Genomic DNA, 19,694 nt, shown 5'->3' with positions numbered 1-19,694 from the left:
GCGATTTTCATAAGATTTATAACCTTCTTTCAAACCGTTTAAAATTACATGCACTAATTCTAAATTTTTTTAATTACGACAGTTTAATGTAAGTGCATAATTATTTTTCTAATTTAATATCTTTTGATATGTAATATCTTAAATATCAACTCTCCGTGATATATCTTATAAAACAGACTTCTAAAATATCAATTGAAGCTAGTCCTAATTCACGGGTACTTCCAAGAACCGGAAAGGGAGGGCGTGGCTTTATTCGAAAAGTCCACCCATTTCTGGTCACTCGATTATATTCTGCAAATGTACCCGAAGTTCCCACATCTTATTCGACCCAGTTTTTGAATTTGCAACATCTCAGATCTCTAGTAGATTTTATTCCCATTATTATTTTTGAAAGAATGAATAACTATTTACTTCACCCTTATATAACAGTCTATTAAGATAAGATGAATTTGATCTGGTAATTATGATTTGATTATTATAACTTTTTAAATACTCATATGTTAGAAATACAACTAGTTTATGAAACGTCATAAAGAAAATGAAATTTTTCATTGTCCATATTACACTTATCTTATTATCTTTTGAATGAAAAATATAAAAGTACAAAAACGAGACTGTATTTAGTATTCTACTGATCTCATGGGAACTATTGCACTTCATACGTAATGTCTTTAATAACATTTATTGCTTTTGAGCAAATATTCCAGTGGACGTAGCTCAGGTTCATAGTCGATAGGGAAATTATCAATCTGTCTGACTAGTGTACTATGTTGTATAACATGAATGAAATCACTGATTTATTCCCAATAAATGTTAATGTATGTCTTAAAATTAGAGCTCTTTTTTATAATATAAAGTTCATTCCTTATTTCCGTATCCAGTATTCAGGTTTCGAGCCTGCTTTATTTGTTTAAACTGTATACAAATAATGTTATATATAAAATTTATATGTATTATAAATTTTAAATCAGTCTCTTTTCTTCTTTGTATACATTCTAAGTTTAAGTTATTCTATAAATAAACAATCCACCATCATGGCCCGTCAGTCACTTTCACTTTAATTAATATTCATACTATGTAATTCCCTTTGAGAAATTCTCTTTGAAAGTCCTTGATATCAAAATTTAAAAAAAAAACTTTTAATATTATAGATCCTAATATTTGTTTCAAAAACATATATTTAATTATCCAATAATTAGTAACGTAATTTATGTAAAGTTAAGTAATAATTGTTTTTTTTTTTAATTATTAGTATATATTTTTTTCATTTATAAAATCGTCGATAGAGTAATTAGTGTTTCAACCCTTTTTTAAGAGAACATATATAACCTTTTTTTATTTTAGGTAATTTTTATTTCAGACCAACTTCATCAAATTTTATTCAAAGGTAAGTAGAAACTCCTATATATATTATACTCTATTCATGGCTTTTCAGTATTTTTCTTTAATTTCTATCTTTTACTGCGACTAATAGGAAATTAAAATATCCGGAAATAAGTGCATTCATAGTCAAAACAAATTTAAAGGTAATTTTAACGGTTGAGATATCAAAACTATGACCTTCGCTTTATGCTTTTGGGTTTATACAAAAATGAGAAAATAAGATATAAATATCTAGTAGTTTCGGTTTAATGATCAAGAAAAAACATAAAATACATAAAACATTCTTAAAGACTGATAATGTAACAGAAAACAGCGATTTCGTTGTAAATAAATAATAGTATTGAAGTTATAATCAATACAATGCACTAAAATAGGTTATCGGCGACCGACAAATTAGGCTTTAACAAATGGATGAGGCAATATAATCAATAAAATGAGCTCCAACGTATCATATCACGATATCACAATTACTATAGCCACGCTTTCATCGAGTACAAAACCGTAGACTACGCGAGGAATTAATATCGGAGATCGATAATATGCGTGTCTGTTTGTCGATAGTAACCACACATGTGATTATTGCCCCATATTACGCTGTTGATACTAGAACTTACATATGTCTACTATTTTTTGTAGTAATGCAACTTTGAACTATATCTCATTGTAACAAACTTCAGATACGTAAGTTTCTATACGAGATGGTTATTATATATATACATACGATCTATTGAAAAAAATTATTATAACATAAGTTATTTTACAATATTTATTTCACAATCTAGCCTCTTGACTTATAAGTAAATAAATTTAACCTAAATTACTATATGATGTGTGCTAAGAATGTGTTTAGCGACACGTACTAAGACTTTGTTAAGGCGAAGACATTTGTTTCATGTGTTCCTCTTTTTGTTTGATCTTGTTTCATTTATAATTAATATTTTGTAGACCTGTACATCATAGCATCTCTACGGTATTAAAATGTATATATCAATTATATCCCTACCCACCTATCCACCTACCTCCCTACCTATGTACATGTTATAATTAGCAAAGAAATTAAATTATATTTCCCAAATACACTACAAGTTTTATACAAAGCAGTGTGTATTCTGTTCCTAAACAAACCCTGCCGTAGGTGATCTAGACAATCAGAGAAGTCGAAGGTAAAGCAAATAGGGCTATATTTATTTTGATAATTTTGGTGACTTTTCGCTTATAAAAAGAACTTTCGGCATTCTGAAAATACTGTCAGTAAAATATTTTTTTTCCATATTGTCGTATATTTTTGTGGCAACGTGGCTGTTCGAAATTTTTACAACAATCGAATAAGAGACGTAATAACTTATTAGAATATTTTATTTTGTATCGTCAAGCGGATAAAACGATTCATAAAAAGTAATAAAACAAGAATGACATGAAAGTTTAATCGCTACTGACAAACAAACCGTGTCCATTCATTCTAGCGGACACCAGCTCGTAAATCAACCCCGCAATAAGACAACACTCAAGAAAATTCATTGGTCAAATTTTTACAGACACAGCTGGATTTATTACAACGTAGGAACTAACGCTTATCTTATATTACAGGAAATAATTAAATTACTGTTTAGTACTAATAGAAAAGCTGATCATATATTTTGAAAACTGCTTCTGAAGAGCTACTTGGCTCTCAATACTTCTAAGTATAAATTAACAACAACAGACAATATATGAAGGCATATATGTGTCTAAAAATCCTTCAATCTTCAATCAAAGTAAATATTCCATCAAGTACAGCCAACGTATTCCCTATAGAAGCTCTTCATTTCATAAGAATGACTCAAAACACCTTTATACCAGGAAGTTCTACCTTCAAAGGCCACATACCGGAATTCAAAATGTTGAGGAGAAACTTAGAAATTTCAAAGGAATAATCTTGTAGCACGCTACAGGAAATTTTGGCTCAAGTTGTCGCATGTTAATGCAGACTTAGGCTGTTATGTTGTATACAGACCGACAGAATTATTACTAAAATGTTGTTCAAATATCTGATGATTTGTAACCAAAATATAGATTTGAATACCACACCGTGTTAGGTGATGATACGTTTTTAAGAATGCAATAAATATAAAGGAGAAAATTTGTACATATTTGTACACCCGACTCATTGGGGTAAAAGTTTACACTTAAGGCGTATTTTAAAGAGGGGGCACAGAACTTGTCTCTGAAATTATATAGTAAATTAATGGCGATGGGAATAGCTTTTGTTATTTGATATGAATGTAATATTACTTCTTAACTAGTCGCAGTTGAAATTTAATATGTGTTAAATATATACAGAAACTCCTTTATATATAAACTATTGCTTAGTTTTACTATTTAGAAAAAAACTGTTTTTTTTATTACACGTCGAAAAGAAAGGCAAAAATGAAACGACAACCAGAAAGCACACATTTGTCTTGTGAATGCTAACCACGCAGAACTCCTTCAAAAAACGTGTTTAGAACTCATATTGTTAAGAGTAATTCAATTAAGTACCTACTGTATACGTGACCTTAGATCCAAAATGTTCCTTCCCTACACATATAATCTGAAAGGAATTAAATAATAAATTGTATAACCTAAAGGGATTTACTTGTCAATTTTATCTTAAAAATATATAACCATAATTCGTTTGTATTTAATTTATCAAATTGAAGTCGTGTAAACACTGGTGTTTTGTTATAATGGCTGTATTGAATGGCAAATATAAATAAAAATAAACTTGTTAAAACAATAGAGCTACTGTAAAAATATATCATTCAGACAATATATATTTATTTTATTTCTCTAAAATCAAAATTACTCTTATATTATGTGAAGTTTGGTCACTAAAAATTATCTCACTGTTTGTCCAAACATATATATATATATATATATCCTAGGGACATGATACATTTTTAAAGGTATTAAAATCACCCCAAGTAAAATAACATGTAAGATTCTCAAATAAATTTCGTCTATTAACTAACATTAACTTTGTTCATGTACAAATTGCGCTCCTAAAAACTAGACACTTGGAAACTTCGAAAACATTGTTCGAGATTTTACCAACGATTTAAGCGGTCGCTCGTATTGTTTGGCAGTACCTAAAACTATTCCCTCTAATATAAAGTTAAATTGTACATAGTTCTGAATAAATTCTGAGCTATAATTCACAAAAAGATGAAAATGAAGCTGAACATTATAACCATATAAGGAAATAAAATCTAAAATTTAAATTGCAATGTCTGTCAGTTTAATCTAAAACAGTCGCTTGTGGTTACGTTTTGACCACACGAAAATGTTCAACCCTGATAAAGTTCAGTTTTAGTAAATCAATAGTATTGAAATAAGCAAAACATATTTAAATTTAATATAATTTTCTACTGCAAAAAAAAATTGTCATTCTACATTTATGCGACACGGGATTGTAGTCCTAATATTTTTCATTACGACAATACTAACTTTATGTTAGGCATGATTTAGAGACTTGTACGGATAAATAATTCCTAAAATTACTCCAGTAAAAAAAGAACATTTGAAGTAACTTCTATGTTGGACTACTTCTACCAATGAGCCTACTGAAATTATGTATAAAGCTTTTAAAAGTTTTATTTAATGAGCTATACATTCATTTGTACTCGAATCGTGAAATAGTTTACCAATGTACCTGTTTTAACATTAAAATCTTGACAATTTATTCTTTATAATATTTGATTAGATGTTTCTTTTAATTTCTTAATGTAGTTCTTAGGAGTTTTGTTGATGAGTGGCAATAGAATGGCATATATTATTATATGATTTTTATTGTAATCATTTTTATGATCATACAATCAAAGTTTACTAAAGATAGTAAGTAGTATTCCTTCAAAAGTAATACTCAAATGTTAAACGAGAAAGGGAAAGATATAGCTGAAAGCAATTAATCGTAGTATTTTAGCTCAGGCCATTTAAACCCTTGTGGCTGAAAAGCTGATAAAAGCTTAAACAGACTTCGAGCTGCAATTAAACCTCCGAATACGTTTGAATTATATACGCGTAGTAAATCCGAATAATACTAGTTTCATTTAAATGAATACTCGCGAAAATCTTAGATCTCATTATAGCGTTATTGTTATTTTAGTCCTTAATATTTATAACCTAGACTTGCCTTCGGTACTATTACTTAAAGAATTCTTGCCAAAAAATTTACAACAACAAAAAAATTTACAAATTTACAAAAATTTTACGATCTTTTCAACACAATGTGTTTTCATTTAGGTTACAGATAAAGTAATAATTACAGAGAATACTTGTTAGTTAATTATATAATAACTTATAACAGACCTTACAAAGTCCTTTCAAAACTCACATATGAAGTTATGACAGTAAGTTATCAAGCACTCAACTTGATGACTAAGGAACCTCAGCTCTTGAGATAAACTAAACAGCGTAATGAAATTTCTAAACTATGAATTATTTTATTACCTTTTAATTTGTAAACACAAAAATTATAAGTTTAAATGCCTGTAAATGTATAAAAATGTCTGTATTTTTGTTATAAAATCTGTAATACACACGCATTTTCATACACTCTTCGTTAATGGTCTGTCAACATCAAGTGGAGGGCTGTTCAATAGAAAATAAAGTTATCGGAGATATAAAATATCACGCTCATCTTTATATTATATGATTTATATATATATTTATTTCAAATCATTTTCTATGATGCTTTTATAAACTTTTCTAGTACATAATATGCATATGCATAGAATTGAAATTGGGTCTTAATAAAAAACCCAATACGTCCAACATTGACTGATATCTGCACTTCATTAGTGCTCTTTGAAATCAGTTTCGATCTTTGCCGAATAGAAGCAGAATGAAAAAAAAAAAGTGTGTGTTCAAAAAGACCGATGCATCATTCCTAATAACAAATTTTCGTTTTATTAAAAATTTCAGTAAACTCTATTCATAACATTGATTAATGAAAATATTTCAATATATTTACAAATTTTTACAATTACACTTTAATTAGCGGCCGTTGATTTTTTCGTTTATGTGAATAAAATTTTATTTTCCATTTTCCAGTGATGAATCATAAATAATAATAATGATCACCCCTGTACTTAACATTAACAAGCAAAATTATTGCAGATTTTTTTTTTAATATTACATCTATCTGCCTTTTTATAGCCTTTTCCGGATCATTTGAATTTACATAATATTAATTGATATGGAAATTTTTTAACAAAACTGTTTAAATTAAATAATTAGATATACATAAATGGAATTATTAAGGGCGTATTTATTAAAGGTCCTTCCTTAATTTTACGTAAATTAAATCAAATCTGCCCCCAGCCTGTTTATACATGATTATACAAGCTCAAAATTACAGATCTGTTTAAAAATAATAATCAATTTAAACAAATCGTTTTAATTATATCATTTTTAATATGTATTGTAATTGATTGACAACAAATTATAGAAATTGTACCATGACTTTATTAAGCAATATCATTAAAATGAAAAGGCCTTTCTTTTTATAGAAAGTATTAAAGGAATTATAAAGACAATACGGTTTGATCATTGTGAGGAAGTTTATCCCTCAAATATTTTCAAATTGTAGGCGAGTGTGAATTATTCCCCAAGTTCGAATGCTCGGACGTTTTACAACGCAAGATTGAAACCACGAGGAACTAATAAAGGAAAGATATAGCAATATCCAGACTGAAACTCCAATACCTATTTGAGCCAATTAAGTAGCTGAGAACAATGAAAATTTACTTAATAATAAAATTGCAGACAGACCGTCCCAAGTGGCAGTACCAAATGAAGTTAAACAAGAAATATTCTTTCTTTAAAAGGAACATTTAGCTTTTAAGAGCACGCTTTGACGATATCGGTGACTTCTTTTTATTGTTCACCTAAAAGATTCTTCTCTATGTACACCTTACTAGTATTATTTAATCCTTTTCTTATAATGTCCTTATTTTGGGTTGAATATAAAACTTCAGTCCCTGAGTTAGTTAATTCACGACTATGAATAATATTTAAACAGTGTTTTTTTTTAATCACTGGAATTTCACGGCGTGCAGTCGAGGTCGTATCGTGAGCTATTAAAGTAAGCTTTTTAATATTATTCATTAATTTTGTTATAAATATTGAATGTAGAGATAAAATATTCAAATAATAAGGGTTGAAATTAAGGACATTGATGTTCGATTGTTGTCATAAACTATATACCACTATAACTGTAACAGCTCATTCTATTTGTTGTATAAACTCGGACTGTCATGTTTTCAGCTGAATATACTGCATACTTTATTATAATTCCTAAAGCAAAGCTTAACTCTGTATTATATTCAGATGTATATCTGCAGTTCTCTTCCAACGCTCGTAACAATTTGCAATGCAGTTGTAGATAAAACGGCTACCTGCATACTAAATGTAATTTAGCCAATAATTTACTTCACTTTTGAGAATAGATCTATTCCATAAATGGTATTATAGTGTTGTTTAAATTAAACGATTCAAAATATTAAACTAAAAAAATATGATAAAATTACAAGTAACTAATCTATTAATATTAATTTAAATTTAACAGACAATTGATCAAACATTATTATTTTAAATGAAATCTAATCTAAAATGAATTCTTTATGGAATTTACCGCAGTCGAGATATAGGATCATATTTTAAATATTTATATCGCTTACCGTATAGGTATAAACCCTTTTATATAATATAATTGACGTCACGAGTAAAATATGACAGTTATTATGTTGCTAATGGCGCGGAAACCATTTAACCATCGCATGTAATCTTTATAAATTCAAAACGAAACGTAACCAATTTATTTTAAATTATATGCTTAAATCTCATATAGGTAATTATGTTAATGTTATAATCTTAAAGAAATTATCGTCCACTTACGACACGTTTGAATCATTTTATTTGTTAATTATGAGCTGACTATGAAATTTGTTATAGATTTTATTTAACATTATTATGATACTATTAACATTGGTATTTGAATTATTTCTTTCTTTTTCCGTAAGTGTGTATTATACTTTATACATACTATGTGCTGACAAGTAACCCAAACTAATTCTTTATTCATTACTGTTTTGAAGAAACAATTAATTGATTATCTATTAGAGAAAAGTCAAAAGAATAAACATTAGTTGAGCAAAAATTATTTTACACACACATAGATAATGTACCAGATATTTTACAGACACATAGATAATATGACTTAGACGAGTTTAGATAGAAATTTAGACACGTAAAGTTTAAAAGACTACGTGTCTAAATAATTTAGCAGATAACGTGTCAGCGTTAACGTTCAAAAAAATATATAACATTCCATTATATATTTTCAAATACAAATTGTTTTTCCCCAGTAACTACTCTCTATCTTCTATTGAAATTTAACTTAGGATATTCGTTCTAAATAAGTTAAAGTGTTTTAAATAAATAGAAAACAAAAGCTATCTTGTTATCTAGATAAATTCCTTGCGTAATACACTTAAGACGTAGCGACTATTGTAAAATACCATTAAATGTATTGGGTAGCGGATATTGTGAAGGCTATTAATCCAATTGATAGAAGTTAAATGTAAACTCAATAGATAAATGAAAAAGCTATTAGTATGAGTACACACTATTACTATAAATACGTCTTACTTAAACAAACATTAGTGTTACTTTTATTTCATCGGATAGTAGAAGCAAGTATATTCTGTTGACATTATAATTCCATAATTTTTATGAGTCTATTGCGTAATCAGACAAATTGACCTGCGTTATTGTTTGTTGGCATATAAATTCATACGAGAAAAATATATATTACATTCTGTCGCAAGAATCTCTAGGGATGGCAGGCGTTGATGAAAAATTAGTATCATTGTACTTTCTTATCTAATTATCGCCTAAATAGCTGTATAAAATTCGTCTACTGGAAAATTTTACTAACGCATAGCCAATCAGAAGCCGATATAGATTGTAACCGTATGTTTAAATTCGCTTTGAGGTTGAAATTATAATGAATCAGCTCAAAAATAAACCCGGTATATTCCGGGATTCTGTGTTCAGTCACCTTTATATTTCCGGTGCCAGGTTGAAAACAACTGGTGCACTTAACGGGATATTTATCAATTTAAACTTTAAAACGCTCAGTGTTTTGCTTCAAAGAGATAAAGAAATATTCACTTATTTAAAAAATATGAATTAAATAAAGAATTTTTAATTTTACTGTCAAAGTATAATAATGTATATCCCGTCCACTATAAATGCTTTTAATACTTCCACCTTCGTAAAATTAGATGAATGGATGTTTTTTTTTGACAGATGTTTAGACCATGTTTACAATAATATATCTAACATATTAATTATCATTGTAAGTACAACAATACAATAACAACAACTATTGAAACTTGTTCCGAAGTAACTAACGAGCGTGGTGTATCTTAAGCCTTAAACTGAATTTATACTTGGCAATATGAAGTTAGTATTTATGTTCACTATTATTATAGAATAATTCCAGAATTAGGATAAGTTATTGACGTTTATTTTAACTTTGAATTTATTTTAACCTAAATTGCTTATTCTCTATACCAAGATTTAAAACGGCATTTTCCTTCTAAACTGAAATAAATACATTGTTTCCGTTCAAAAATCTTCGATTCATGCGTCCAGAAACTTCCTACATCCAAAGCTTTATATATTCTATGGATTATGTATTTGTTATTTGAAGACACAACCAAAGAGAAATCATTGTACATAAAAAACGAATAATATTATAATAAGTATTAAATCACTGTTAGTCTATAAACATTTAAATGCAATTTAGGTAATGACACACAGATAATATATTAAAGTCCAATGTTATATTTTAAATTCCGGCTTGCACCAATTATTCACATGGGCGAGTCAATACATTTCCCTGAATTACGATTTCATACAAACATATTGTTTAAATACTTTCGTAACACTGGGTTTTATTACTTTGTATCGGTACTGAAACTTGTCCTTATATACCATGTCCCTACCTCAATAGTACAAAATATTTGATGACGTCATGTCATTTGACAGGAATAAAACATTTTTGTGTTCTTAACTATCCCATCTATATCCTTTAATATCTTGTTTGTTAGGCGTTTGTATTTTTATATTTAAGGAAACAAGAACAAGAGACGGGCTTACAAATTTTGTTTAAGAAGACATAAAACTTAAGCTAAATTAAGTAGGTTTTATTAAAGCTACGAGATGATCCCGCAAAAGGTCACGGAATCTGGGTTAAAAGCCACATAAAGATCCGGAACTGGTCAAGAACTAAACAAATAATTCCCCGTCTATCGGCAGGAGGTAATAAATTTTATATTACCGTCATATATATATATATGGTCATAAAAGTTTAACTTCATTGGAATTTCCAAAAGAAATCCGCATTAAGTGACATAACACAAAAAGGAAAAGCCCGAAAATATCTTAAGACAAAATTGTCACAAGTGGTTCTAAAAGAAAAGTTGAAAGGAACATGGCAAGAGTTGCGCAATGTCGCCACTCGATAGAAAATAACTTGAAGTCTGGAAATTCTCTGGCAACAATTATCTTTACTGTATTTGAAATGTTCAACAACTTTATAACTTAAACATAACAATTTCTATATGGAATGGAATATTTGTAATGCGCGGCTCTTTCACAAATTAATATATATGCACATAAATCCTAATAAATTAACTAACTTGGTCTAAAATATCATACACGGCTACTCCATTACGGAGACCGGAAATTTTATGTTTAATGGAAGCACATCTAAAATAGTAATTCATATTTACTTAATGTTGCTAACGGGATAAAATTTCAGGTTCACTAGAGCTTTGTTATTTAACGTTACTAACTTATTATTGATATTAATTTAAAATATGGGAAAATGCAAATCGAATACACTCTACGTCTGAAATATATTTAATATTAGATACTTTTAATTTCTATTGTTTTAATTTATTCCTTATTTATGTCTTACTATATGTATATAGTAAACTTTTTATGATTTCAGTGGAATTTCTGATGTAATAACTGGACAAATATTTTAACCACAATTTTGACGTTAATTTTCTGTTAAGTTACGTATTTCGGGGATTTCAAACATGCCTATCAATCCGACATTAATCTCATGGAATAGTGTTACAGCATTAATTCATATTGATGTGAAATATTTTGCTGAGACAAATAAGGTCCAGCGTACCAATTGTTCAATTAGTGCGAAGAGCTGTCGGCCGTACTAGCAGCGTCAACGAAAAAATCTAATTGACTACTTGACTTTAAAGTTAGATAACTGTACTCGTAGAAATAAACTTAATTATATAAAATTCGTTTCTTTAAAAATGAAATTGAAATATTAAATTATTTTATATATAATCCACCGAATATAAATTTTAGCCGACATTTTGTTTGAGTTAAAAATTCTTAAGGACTATAAGGGAATACGTGCCTTTAATCTTTTCATTGAGAACAAAAAATTAATTATTATATAACGCTATAATGTATACAATGTAATAAAAGCCCACATTTATGTAAAACGCTTAACATTTTTCAAACGCTCTGTTCAGTACTTGTAACAGAAAACAAGAACCTTCAACAACTTTAGCTATACATTTATCACTTCTAACATATAAGTTCAATGAAAACACATTGCTTGGCAATGCGCTTCGTTTGTTGTTACAGTTCTTATATTTTACAAGATAACGCTCAAAGAAACCTCGGGAATAAAAGAGAAAAAAACAAGCCAAGGATGCCATTGTATATCGATCTTTCCCCCTTCACTGTATCTTTCTATGTACAAATAAACATACAATAGTTGCACCCGCTTCGGTATTTATATTATACATTAACTATAAAGTATCCACGGCTTTGCTCGCGTGTTTCACGTTTGCTGTCAATCTTCTTCGTTTTAGAGATTGTGGGTTAAATCATCTATACGTTATTTCCAAGCTATTTATTTATCTATATATAAAAATGTATCCAGGAATTTTCTCTGTGTTAGGCATATCTGTTCAATTCAATACAGAACGTAGTCTTTTTTTTAAATGCTACAAACGTAAGCGAATTGCGAACGTTGTGTTATTGCTTAAAGCAATGTCTGACAGACAAGCTTTGGGGACAGTCCCTAAATAGGCAAGAGAAAAAGGATGATCCAAATTTATAATTACAATAAATTAATTTAATTTTTTACACAATCTATGGTAGTATAAATATCACTATAAACAGCTTTATATAATACTATTAAAATATAAAAATACAACAAAATAAAGACAATTCACATTAAATGAGAGAGGGTTATTGTTCACAGTATTACTATTTTTAAAATATTTCTGTCAATGTTGCCAGATTCGGATTAAGAACAACGAAATATTAGGTCTAACAATAGAACCAAATTTTTTGGTTGGAGAGGAATTATTCAATACTTTTGTTATTATCATTAAAATTAATACATGGAGAAAATGTTTTAATTTTAGTGCTAACCCAAAAAAATTATAAGAATGAACACTTCTAATGTATAAATAAGCACTCTTTCTAACGTTTCCAATGTGGTATTAAAATATTACAACAATTACAAAACCTATATAAAACAATAGTTGATGAAAATAAAGAAAAACGAGACTTAATTTTGAGCTAAAAATAATGTATCTGAAATAATAAAATAAAATATATGTAGAAAATAAATATGCTGACTATAATACCGTGTACATTGTTATTCTAAAAATAAGCGACACCTATCGACGATGCGTGGCTTTGTTTCGAAGGATTTACGCGAGAGTTTACGCGTTTCTCTCTAACTCCAACAGATAGCGCTCCTTATAATAGCCTATCGTGCTTATATTGTTATGAAAAATTTGGTAAACACGATTTTCTAAATATTACCTTGTATGTTCCTTGGTATAGGCGATCAATTTTAAATGCATAAACACGCATATGTATGTACCTATGTACATTTCACTTATTAATTTCTTTAAAGAATGCACCACTTCATTAACCTCACATCATCAGTATGACTAAAAGGGGTGATATCAGAACATAGACAACAATAGTGTTTAAGAACATTGTCAAGGTGTAATCAAAAGAAATTAACGAAAACAATCTAACTCCGTATAAACTACGGCATAAACAAACAAACATCGTCATAGTTCTAAATGTAAGGTTATGATCACATGTACATTTAACTTGTTTTTAATATAAGTCATTCTATTAAAAGATAACCTTTTTATTACATTTAAATCGGTTGACATTTCTTTTGTCTGAACTATAGAATGTACTAAGGAAAAAAATAATTATCCTAGAAATGCATATTTAATCAATAAAATAGTGTTAACAAACCGTGTAAACACACCTTTAGCATAACAAATGCCCAATCAAACGGTGGCTGGAAGCAAAACAAGACACAGTCAAAGAAACAAGCAGTCGTTTGAAAGTCCCAGAATCGGAAGCATTTAAGAGGAACTAAAAAGCCTAGACACTATACAAATACATCCTGTATATCTTAAAAATATATGTGTGTCGTGTATAAATCTTCAGTTATTTGACAAACGTTTATTAATATAAATAATAGTTATAGTTTGATATGTGAAGTGAATCCTAAACAATGAATCATAAGGTTTATTATGTGGTTGCATCCGCCCTTATCGCGATTACGTTACAAGTAAGTTTTATAAAGTATATTTAAAAATATGTATGTAAATCAAGAGTGAAATTATAATGTCATACTTTTACAGACCACAGATTTCCAGGACAATCTTATAAATGGCTACAGAACTCTTATAGCCGATATCCAATCAAGGACGCAAAAATCCCGAGAGGACATGGACACCTTAGTGTCACAAATAAAACTATTAATGAAAAATGAAGCTGACAAAGCTATTAATTACATGACTGTCTATCTCGAACAAATATCCCTATATTTCCAGGTAATTCGTTTAATACACAAAAAAACATCGAAAGACTTTTATTGAAAAACGACATAAAACACAGATACATAGACTTAATTGTAAAATAATGTCCTGCAACAAACATTAAACGTCTGTAATTCAAGAAAACTACTTTTAAAATATTGCCTCTAGAAAACAAACGGAATGGTTGGAAAATACGAAATATGAGGTCCATTTGAAAGAATAAGGAGGAAAATAGTGTAAAAGAAACGCGCCATTTACTTGGAAACTGGCTCTTAGTAACTCAAGAAAACATGAACCAAAGACTAGTTCTACGGATTCATAGTTATAAAGTTTCCTTCTAATTGCACACATTATTGATCACGTTATATAATTCAAATCTATCGGCTGTTTATATATTTTTGTTAAACGGATTTTATTAAATTCTACGTAGACCTGACAGATTGGGAACATACATATTTACATTACGGACATAGACAACAAATTTTCAAATTTTATTAACTCTTTAAGTAATTACAAGGAAGTCAAAATTTATTGCTGAATTAATGTCTGTAAGAAAGTTTTCATCTTAGCTCTTGGCTATTAAACCGAATATTGATATCAAAAATTTATTAAATATTCACTGGTCGAGGAGTGAGTCAGTCAGTCAGACTGAGCATAAAGCAGTCAGTACATATTACACCGATCAGATACTTATGTTTAAGGCTATACACACAAGGCTAGCAAAATCGTGGTCTTTTTTATTTTTAAGTATACTTATCGTATAGATTTTAACATATGTACACATGCTAAGCAAGATATTGGTTGGTGCATTTTATATAGTATTTTAAGGTAATTTTATTTATATTAAAGGTAATAATTCACGACCGTAAACCTCGGAATGGTACTTATTGTAAAGAGAGCATTGTGAAACTGTTGGGAGAGAATTTGCAACTGGCGGATGAAAATGTAACGTTATGTCTTGCATTGGGATACCAGAGAGTACAACGTTTGCCAGGTAAAATACTATGCTTTAACCTGTCAGAATTCGAAATAAGTTTACAATATTGCAGAAAATTTACATAATCTGCTAGGAAGCTTACAAGTCGAGATGACCTAATTTAGTAAATCTAACATTCCCTTTATAATCGCTTGTTTGTCATTTGAAACCGTCATATTTAGTCATTTTCTTCCTTGTTTACACGCCTCTGCTACCGTAACAACACAGGATGTATTGAAAACAATCCGTGTTTGAACAATTCCCATTCAACAATTTGTGCCACTGACATCATTTTCATAAAATTATTTAATAACTTAGCAATATGCATAAGTTGCTATTATTTATTCAGGTTCATTAATAAATAAGAAAGTAAAATTACACTTATTTGGACATCAATAAAATATATAAATTCAATCTCAGTCTACATTGGACTTGGTTTAATAAATGTATGATATTAGGTTAGTCTAAAAATATTTGCTATTTATTTAAGTATAGCCAGACTAAAATACGTCCATTTTGACAGCCAGTGATCATGGTTGCTAAATAGTAATCATGTAGGGTAAAATGTACAATAATTGAAATATTTTAGTTTCAGTTATGAAAAATTCGAAGATCATTTTTAATAAAAGTTACTCATAAAATTTACTCCTTATCAAAACAACTCTATTCCCCTAACTAAACATAATATTTGTTACAGAAAAGTTACAAGTACACTTCGAAACTTTGGAAAACCTCAAGAAATATTCTGCCTCCAAATTATTCGAATGTCAGAAACAACAACAAGTGGGCGGCAACTGTTCTCACGAGAGCCAGGATCTCGAAAGGACTGTGGTAAGTAAACACGGTATAATTTATACGTGATAAAATTTGTAATGAATTTTTTATGAATAAACGACATGTATGACAATAGAAATGACAGTAGAAGTCGCAAAATACGGGTAAGGAATTTTTTGCTCAAAGAAACACATATGCCCAACGGATTTTCAAATTAAAAAAAAAGTGAATAATTTGCATTTTTTTTTTCAGTTCCTTTATGAAACATCTCCGTTTCCCGTCGTGATGGCTGAAATAGCAATACATGGATTTAAAGAGGTTTCAGATCTTAGTGTGTGTCTTAAAGATATTATCTCAAGAATGATGACGCATTCCGTAAAAGTGATTGGAGATTTCAACAGATGTATCCACAACATAGAAATGCCAAAACTTAAATATTTATTGAAATTCATGAAGAAATATGCCTAATAACAATTCAATTATCAATGATTTTTGGTTCTGGAACTAACATAAAAAAGAAAAATTTACAAACGAATTTAATCATTATAAAAATTGTTTTTAAACTTTAACAACATTATAACAATTTGAAAACACCTCTCTTTCGATGAAGATGTATGGGTTTTACGTTTTTTATTCCCACAATTAATTTAATGTGAATTCTTAATAAAATTTAAATTAAACGTTTGGTTTTCTTTGCTCGTCCGTTTTGAATGCAGACAATATGATCTAAATGTATTCTACAATTTAATATTATAACTTTACACCAAGCATTCTATCACTTACAAGTTTTAAAGATAAACAATAAATAAATATTTAATATGTGTCTACCTTATGTATAGTCCTACTAAGTATACAGTTCTTCACTATTTGCAATGTAAATCGAGGTGTGAATATGAAAGCAGAATGAGACAATTCGTACCGCTCCTTGCGTTGCTGATTGTTGTAGGTTTTACCGAGTCTTTCAGTTCCAATATTGAACCTTTTATACGAAAACTTCCCTCACTTAAGTTTATTTCCAAAGAAAATTCATTAGTAGTAAAGTCTTATAAGGAATTAACATATCTATTTTGCAACGATTTGAAATTGAAATAGGACTACCAGATGCATAATTATTTAATAACAGAAATTGAATGATTTAACATTCATTATTTTTAGTGTAATCTCCCAGTTAAGCCGAATAAAATGCTGATTTGTAAAGCCAAAAAAAATATTCTTGTATACTTCTAAAACTAATTTGGTTTGGAGTAATAAGTAATAACTTTCTCTATTACAAAGTTTATAATATTTATCTATTATGAAAATTATTTTATAGAATATTATTTTTGTTTTAAAGACTAATAAAAGTCACGGACTTGATCAGTTTAAAGGTAAACGTTTGATAGTAAATAAGCACAAATACTTGATGTTCCAAGAACTCAAATTTTCTATTACCTAATCAATTCGCAATATTATCGTTTGTACTTAAGAATAAAGAGATAAAGTGCTAGATAATATCAGTTGCACTTAGGATAAATAAGTAGACTATAAAGGTTCAGAATGGAAATAATGTAACAATTTTTAGAACATTTATAAATACTAATAATTCAATGGTGGAATATTTTCTAATATACCGTCGAACTAACATAATAGACATGTGTGTACTGTATAAACAATATTTTCGTAAGCCGTGTCAATTTTATTAGAAAATCTATACGTATAACAAAACCGTTGAGAGCGAATTTTATTTTAATGAAAAAAATTATGTAAATAACCCATTCTGGCAGTTGGAAAGAATGAAATTTAAACATAATTGGAACGCAACTTAAAATGTACCTACATTACTAAATAAAACCGAAGTGTTTGTAATTCCAAATTAAAAATTTTGTCGCTATGAAAATATACAATACATTCGGCAAAAGGTTATAAAAAAAAAGTTTTTCTTATTGTGCCGGCCACTTTTTAAAAAGACCGATTTTGACTTGAATTTCACACGCAGGTAGATAATACATTAAAAGAAACAGGAATTCTTAAATTGTAATACATGATTGTTATACGCTAAGACAACGCCAGTTACTCTGTAATATAATATTAGACACTATTTTTTTTATGAAAAACCATTTTCCTGTTGTAGTTCCCTTATCACCAGGGCAGGATCTGATGGAAGGGTCTTCGAAAAATGAAATGAAACCTGATAAGGATGATAACGCGTGTCTCAAAGAAGCTTAAATCGCGGACAAAGCTGCAGGTATCAGCTAGTAGACTATAAAAAGTTACAACAAAAAGAACATAAAATTTAGGTCTTTGCGCCTTTAATTGATAACAAGGGTCATTAAATTGATAAGGATTAATTTGCTCGCTGGAAACGGTAAAGATAATGGTGTAGCTACAAATGTGTTTTTTTTACGACAAAAAGCTAAAAGATGTAAAACTCTCCACATTATTTTAAAATAAATTTTACGTATAAAATATATACATACTATATATATATGGATATCTTTAAAATAGAAAAAGAAAAAATATTAGTGTTTACGAATGAACTCGAAGTTAATAAAATAGTCTTTAAAACTCTTATTAATTAAAAATTTAATATCAGAAATTGATTCCTATTCTTCATATTTTTTTATAGAACTCGAAATGTAGGTATATTAATTATATTTTTATAGATCTGACAATTTTCATATAGCTGTATATGTAGCAATATATCCTGTTTTGAGGAAGCCTATTCAAGCGTATTCCCGTGATATTATAATCAGATTAATGCTCATCAATTAAACCTACCAAGGTTATTCGTTTTCTTCTCATTAAATTAAAATGATCAATGTCGAAGATTATTACTTAGTTGTATTGTATAAAACTTATTTTAACGAAACCATAAGTTATTTTCACGTCAAAATATTTCCCTTATTTCGAGATTTATCACTAGAATAGTTAAATGTCCTCGCTTTAAAAAGCTTTTCAGGATATCGTATTTAACAAGCAATATCTAATGATAACGAAAGTTGTCATTTTGTTATTGCTTTTGATAATGAAATAGATGATATTTGAGTGTAACATTACCATGAAGGACAATTTGGGTGATTGATCATAAGAAACATATATTTTGTGTAAATGTAATGGAATTATAAAACACTCACCAATAAAATTACAACATCACTTGAACAGGGTTGATATTTAAGTAATCTACTGAAACGCAAAGTTCGTTGTGCCATCGTCAAGGGACCGACTGGTCTAGACGTGTGTATAAGTGGTGATGGTGGCGGAAGTGGTGATGCTGGCGGAAGTGGTGGTGGCGTCGACATAGGTGGTATACTGCGTCGTACAGTCTCTAACGGAACTGTTCTTGCAACTAATGTATCACTTCCGATGGAATTTGCACTACCACTGAACATATTCATCAGATCCCCAATAGACCCACCCCCACTGGATCCTAAACTACACCGAAGCTTGTCCAAATCGGTCAAACTCGAACCACGTCGAACTCTCAATCTAGCATTGGAAGCACTCGAAAGAACTGGAAAGGTTTGATCACGGCGGACATCAGCTTCGCTGACCGCTTGACATTTCTTGCTTCTCACCATTTTGTCCAAATAAAAAACAGTTTAACTTGCAACAGTTTAACAAATATTGAAGGTTTAGCGACGATATGAAAC

The 19,694-nt window shown here is 29.1% G+C and overlaps 2 protein-coding genes across 2 annotated transcripts in view; one reads left to right on the top strand and one right to left on the bottom strand.

The window, feature by feature from the left end:
* Positions 1 to 19,694, bottom strand: part of LOC116768247 (protein unc-13 homolog B-like) — a 169,376-nt gene that overhangs the window by 92,297 nt on the left and 57,385 nt on the right. The gene's annotated exons all lie outside the window — the stretch shown is intronic.
* LOC116768248 (uncharacterized) lies at positions 13,797 to 16,745 on the top strand. Its single transcript, XM_032658927.2, has 5 exons — positions 13,797 to 14,065; positions 14,139 to 14,330; positions 15,165 to 15,309; positions 15,989 to 16,122; positions 16,318 to 16,745. The coding sequence occupies exons 1-5, from the start codon at positions 14,009 to 14,011 to the stop codon at positions 16,531 to 16,533; spliced, it is 744 nt and encodes a 247-aa protein (XP_032514818.1). The 5' UTR covers positions 13,797 to 14,008; the 3' UTR covers positions 16,534 to 16,745.

This window comes from Danaus plexippus, chromosome 19 (assembly GCF_018135715.1).
Source record: "Danaus plexippus chromosome 19, MEX_DaPlex, whole genome shotgun sequence".
Taxonomy (NCBI): Eukaryota; Metazoa; Arthropoda; class Insecta; order Lepidoptera; family Nymphalidae; genus Danaus; species Danaus plexippus.
This window is presented reverse-complemented; position numbering and strand designations above follow the sequence as displayed.